General features: G+C 40.0%; 1 protein-coding gene across 7 annotated transcripts in view; it reads right to left on the reverse strand.

Moving 5' to 3' along the window:
• Window positions 1-6,000, reverse strand: part of ATP2B1 (ATPase plasma membrane Ca2+ transporting 1) — a 275,992-nt gene that overhangs the window by 53,333 nt on the left and 216,659 nt on the right. For all 7 annotated transcript variants that reach the window (XM_089652527.1, XM_089652518.1, XM_089652537.1 and 4 more), the window contains 3 exons: window positions 4,853-5,090; window positions 1,209-1,388; window positions 1,030-1,117 (listed from right to left, as the gene is read on the reverse strand). In XM_089652527.1, the coding sequence (XP_089508653.1) occupies window positions 1,030-1,117; window positions 1,209-1,388; window positions 4,853-5,090 (506 nt within the window). The remainder of the gene's footprint in view (window positions 1-1,029; window positions 1,118-1,208; window positions 1,389-4,852; window positions 5,091-6,000) is intronic.

The raw sequence follows: 6,000 nt of genomic DNA on the forward strand, positions 1-6,000 counted from the left end.
ATCCCTATCTCACATGTACATCATATACACAGATTAAGGCTAATTTAGACAGCAGTTAATTAACCAATCAGCATGTTTTTGTAATGTGGGAGGAAACCATAGTAACCAGAGGAAACCCACGCAAGTCAGGGATAACATGCAAACTCCATATAGTGTCCTGGCTAGGATTCAAACCAACGAATTGCACTAATAATCTATTGTAAAATCCCAGAACTTCAACATTTCAGGTGTTTTCCCAAATACAATAGTAACAGGTACAATTCAGCCTGAATAACCACAAAGCATGCATATAAACACAAAATATAATCACATAGGCCCCTATTCTTATAGCCTTTTGATTACCCTTTTTTTCCCCTAGGTTGTCTGCCATTCTCAGGCAGTTACATATCACCACAAAATTATTAACTGTTTATTATCACTGTGCTACCTCTTCTGAGGTTCATACCACCTCTAGATTCCTGCTCTTTACAGTTTTTTTTTTTTTTGGGGGGGGGGGGGGGGGGGAGAGATCAGACTTGTTCACACCAGATACATCCTTGTACTTTCTGCCCGCTAGTGTTGCCTATCTGTTCATTTTCTTAGAACAGAAAGCACTGTGAATTGATAAGGTGAGAGGAGAGAGGGTGGTAAACAACACACTAGCATGAGCTGTAGTACACACTCACCAAGTACAGGGAAAGCTGCACTATCCACGCATGAACAAAAGTAGGATTTTTAGTGTAAAAGAGCAGTGATTTGGAGGTGGGATAAACTCCAGTAGTTCCACTTTAAAAGAGAAATAAACCTTTGGTATTTTTTGGGAATGCCAAATAAAAGATCAGATAAAAACAGGGTACCGTGTAACTTTTTCACACATCTGGCTCCCTTCTAAAAGTCACCTACAAATACACTTCACTTGGGTGACCATTAAAGCTTGAAACAAAATAATGCTTGTGTGATCAAATTTCATTGAATCACTAGTTCCATAAATATTTTATAATTATGTATGAGACAGAGCTTAAAAAAAAAAGGCAGCAATAACAGTCTTACCTTTTACTAATGTATGCTTATCAGTTGGAGATGATCTAGCAAGAACACGAAGCTTAGGCCAAATTTTATCTATTCGCTCTTGTTCAATCTGCCATATAAACACAGTATTAGGTGACTGTACAAAACCGAAGGGAGGGAAGGGAAAGGGGGGGTAGGGGTTGGACAGAATTTATATTTACTTCTCCTTTTTCATTTCGTATACGTCTATTGAATTCTTTGCCTTCTACACAAAGGAAGTCCTCCCCAGGGTGAAGAATTCCACATTTTGTGGCAATAGCACGAGCTGTGTTAATGTTGTCCCCTGTTACCATTCGGACAGTAATACCAGCTCGCTGACATTTTCTTATTGCTTCTGGCACCTTGGATACAGGAGACAAAAAAATAAACAATTACATGATAAAAACAGGCCTAAACTATCAAGCACCTGAAGTGCCATCAAGTAAGCCCCAAGCATAGCTCTGTATAGCTTCGGGTGGCTTACATTAAACATTTTCTGTAAATTCTAGTCAAGTGTCTGGTTTCAACATTAAACTGCAAACTGGACAAGAGCCAAATTTACAAGCAAAGTTCGACAGCATAATTTTAGTTTAAGAAGCATGTTGATTTAGTTCTGACAAGACCCTGTTGCTCGCACTATTTAAATTCCTCCAGAAAAGCAACTTTAAGATATCTTAACCCATTGGCAAAACAGCAATCATGACAGATGCTGCCTGGCTTTTAGACAATTTCAAAACAATCTGAAAGCCACTGCTAGTATAAACTTAGCAGGTGTAATGGATGCATCATTTGAAAATGTAATATATCTTATAAAGCTTTGACTACTATATAATTTATATTTACAGAATACTTTCAGATTAAGTCTTACTCCAGCCAAAATTTTCTGCTCTAGAGTGTAGAAAAGTAAACATTTGTCAGATTTTTATTTGGGGTCTGTGACTCCAATAATAAAGTCAACAGTTCCAACCCTTCCCTGTTTTTTGTCCCCACTGGAGAGATTTTCTATTTATATCCTGACAAGAGATGTTGGGTACTCTCCCAAATGGGACCGCAATAAATACCGGATAAAAAAATCTACAATCCTAAATCAAGTTTTTGCTGGAATTGCATTGAACATCTAGGGGTTTTTTTATGCTGCAGTGACTACAGACCAAATAAAAATCTATATTCTAAATCAGGGGTAGGCAACCCCCCGCACTAGTGTCAAAGGTGGCATGCGACAGTACCACCTCTGGACAGCATTCAAGGGGAGATATACATGTACCTACACATAGAAACTGGGCCCAGACCAAATGTATACATCAAGAGTGAGATTTATTTACAGTGAACTATAAACACACCAAGAGAAATATGAAAATGCATGAAAATCAACTGTACAACCAAAATTCAGAAACCGAATATATATATATATATATATATATATATATATATACACACACACACACACACACACACACACACAAAGCATACAATGCAGGGGGAATCTAGCGGGGCAGTTGGGAAGGAGGGAAACAAGACTGAAAAAGAAGCAAAGTACTGGGTACAGGATGAGAGCAGGATCACAAGTTAATGGCAGCAGCAGAGCAAACAGAATACAAGACAGGAGCAACCAAAACACTGATGTGTCATGTGCTAATGGAAGCAGCATTATATGTCCTGATAGCAGCTGAAACCATTTGGAATTAATTACTGAAGCTTGCTGATGGACACTAAAACTACAGTTTTCTGCTCAGAGATCCGCAGTGCCACCAGGAGATTTGCCAGGTCATGACATCCACCTCCCAAACAATAAAGCTAGCCAGCAGCTGCATACAGAATCAGCACTTCTGTTCCTGCTGGTGTCGGTTCCTGCACTGCTATCTCCACATTGAAGATGTGTCGAGGTGGATTCCCCAGGCTGCTTATTCTCACTTTGAAAGGGTAATTATATTCAGTATTTTTGCTCCTCTATGGTACAGCACTCTTTTAGCCTAAGCTGACTAATGGCCAGGCTTTTCCTATTGGTGTACCTGACCTCCTTCCGAGCATTTCTCTCCATCAGCATCTATGCACCTAGTTCAGCTTGGAGGGCATACATCCAGATGTTTATCTTCAAATGGCTTTTAATCTCTTCCACAGCCATCTTTTATTAACAGCAAGTGAAAGAATTGGGGGTGGGAAAGTGCATTAATTAGGTGATCAGAGGTGTGAAGGTGTAGGAATGGAGGTGATCTGAGGTGTGAAAGTGCAGGATTTGGGGTGAGCTGAAGTATGAAGGCGCAGTAATTGGGGTGATATGAGCTGCATGGGTGCAGGAATTGGAGATCATCAGAGGTGTACCGGCACAGGTATTTGGGTGATCTGAGGTGGAAAAAATTAGAAATTTGGACAGATCTGAAGCCTGAAGGAACAGGAATTGGGGCTGATCTGGGTTGTAAAGATGTAGGAATTGGGGTGAACTGAGGTCTGGAGGTACAGGAATTGGCACTGATCCGAGGTGTGAAGGTGCAGAAATTGTGATCAGAGTTTTGGGGGTTCAAGAATTGGGGCTTGCCTGAAGGCACAGGAATTTATACTGGAGGATGGGGAGTAAAGTTGTAGGAATTGGGATGAGCTGAGGTGTGAAGGTGCAGATCTGAGACCTGGAGGTGCAGGGATTGGGGCTGATCTGAAGTGTGAAGGTGCAGTAATTGGGCTGATATGAGCTGTGAGGGTGCAGGAATTGGAGATGATCAGAGGTGTAAAGATGCAGGTATTTGCGTGGTCTGCGGCTGGAATTGGGACTAATTTGAGGCCTGAAGGAACAGGAATTGGGGCTGATCTGGGTTGCAAAAATGCAGGAATTGGAGTGAACTGAGGTCTGGAGGCGCTGGAACTGGGGTAACCTGAGGTGTGAATGTGCAGATATTAGGACTGACCTGAGGTGTAAAGGTGCAGAAATTGAGACTGATCTGAGGGGTGTGAAGGTGCAGGAACTGGAGTGATTTGAGGTGTGATGGTGCACATATCGGGGCTGATATGAGGTCTGGAGGTGCAGGAATTGGGGTAATCTGAGGTATGAAGGTGCAGAAATTGTGATCAGAGTTCTGCGAGGGGGGGGGGGCAGGAATTTGGGCTTATCTGAGGCCTGAAGGCACAATAATTGTCGATGGAGACTGAGGTGTGAAGTAGCAGTAATTGGGGGGAGCCAAGGTGTGAAGGTGCAGAAACTGGGGTGATCTGAGGAATGAAGGTGCAGGAATCGGGCCTGATCTGGGGTGCGAAAGTGCAGGAATTGGGCCAATCTGAGACGTAAAGGTGAAGGAATTGGGGCTGATCTGGTGTGTGAAAGTACAGACATCGGGGTGATCTGAGGTGTGAATTGAGATGTGTAGGTGTAGGGTTGAGGATCTGAAGTTGCAAAAATTGGGTTTGATCTGAAAGAACATTATTAGGGTGACCACTATCACCTCACACTTCTTTTGCAACTGTATATTTCGAAGAAGTCCTCAGTTGACATAGTTCATTTCAATCTAACAATACTTTCCTCACAGCCCATGTGTTTTGGAAAAAGGGGTAAGTTAGCATTTGCCATCCTTGAAAGCTCAATTTTTTCAAGTTTTATTGAAATAGTTTACAGCATTTACTGCATAAAAATTACTTTTCGTGAGTGTGTGTAAAGTTGACATTTATTATATAACTGGCACACTCCATTTCTTTGAAAACATTTTTCAGCACACTGTGCTCAACAGATTGTCTACCCCCTGTTCTAAACGTAAATTAATTGGATATTTGACAAACATCTGCTTAGAAACAAACATGTACACATTTCAAATAGATTGCTTTATTTTATTTTGTTTAAACTGACCTCTGGTCTTACTGGGTCCTCAATGCCTACAACAGCAATGCAGGTGAGCCCAGTAAGGATGTCATTTTCATTTTCCCAGTCAGGCTCATGTTCCCCAGCAGGAAAGTCTCTATAAGCTAAACATATAGTTCTTAGGCCCTCAGAAGCCATTGGTTCAATCACTCTTTTAGCCATATCATCCCTATCCCTTGGTCTGAAAATTTTGGCTTCACCATTAGCACAAAGAATTTTGAAGCACCTGCAAATAGAAAATGGCAAAATAAGCATAACACCATCAAATGTATAAGAGTAAAAGGAAATAATTAAATACTCATACAGTATAAACGAAAATAAACACAAACATTTAGTAGAAAATGAGCAAACCTTGAAAAACAAACATTCTTACTGTTTATAAATACCATACCTATATTAAACTTTATTAGTGATGTGATGTAATAATCATACTTAAATTACATTACCTTTTCAGGCAGAAATTAAAAACATGCAGTGAAATATGATTCATTTTTCATATATTCTATTCTCACAAGCAAGATCTTACTCACATGTATTGTTACTGTGATGTTTCGTGTACAGTCTCCCATTATAATGTATAGCGCTGAGCAAACTGTTGGCGCTATATACTGTATAAGAATAATAAATTAAAGTGGACCTAATTCCTTCCCCAGATTTCACAAAGGCATGCATCTCTGAATGCTGATGTTAAACTACCAGACATTTTAGGTGATTTAAGCCTAAAAAAAGTGCCAAAAGTGGTAAAGGATTGGGAGGGGAGGGGAGGGATTAAGAAGGTGAAGTTTCACTTTCTTCTCTTGCACTTCTTGGTTTCCCTGAAGTACTATGCCTAATTTTAGAGTTCTCTGTCATACTGTGCATAGGCAAGATAAAAGGCATGATGTCAAAACATACTAAACATGAAACACACTGGTATTGTGCAATACGAAGATGTTTACCCAACACTGAAAGGAATAGAAAAAAAAAAAAAAACTTCAGGTAAAAAAAAAAAAGAGATGCGAAAACAAAAACATGGTTTGTAGGACTAAACGTTAAAGGCTAGTCTCCCTGATAGAAAGTTGAAAAAAATAACTTTGGTGTACGGGCTAAACAGTTTTACGTAAATTTAGGTACATTCCAATAGATAAGAGATCCAT

The sequence above is a fragment of the Staurois parvus genome, unplaced genomic scaffold, assembly GCF_062004578.1.
Source record: "Staurois parvus isolate SC_StPar_1 unplaced genomic scaffold, SC_StPar_1.0 ptg000025l, whole genome shotgun sequence".
In the NCBI taxonomy this organism is placed as follows: Eukaryota; Metazoa; Chordata; class Amphibia; order Anura; family Ranidae; genus Staurois; species Staurois parvus.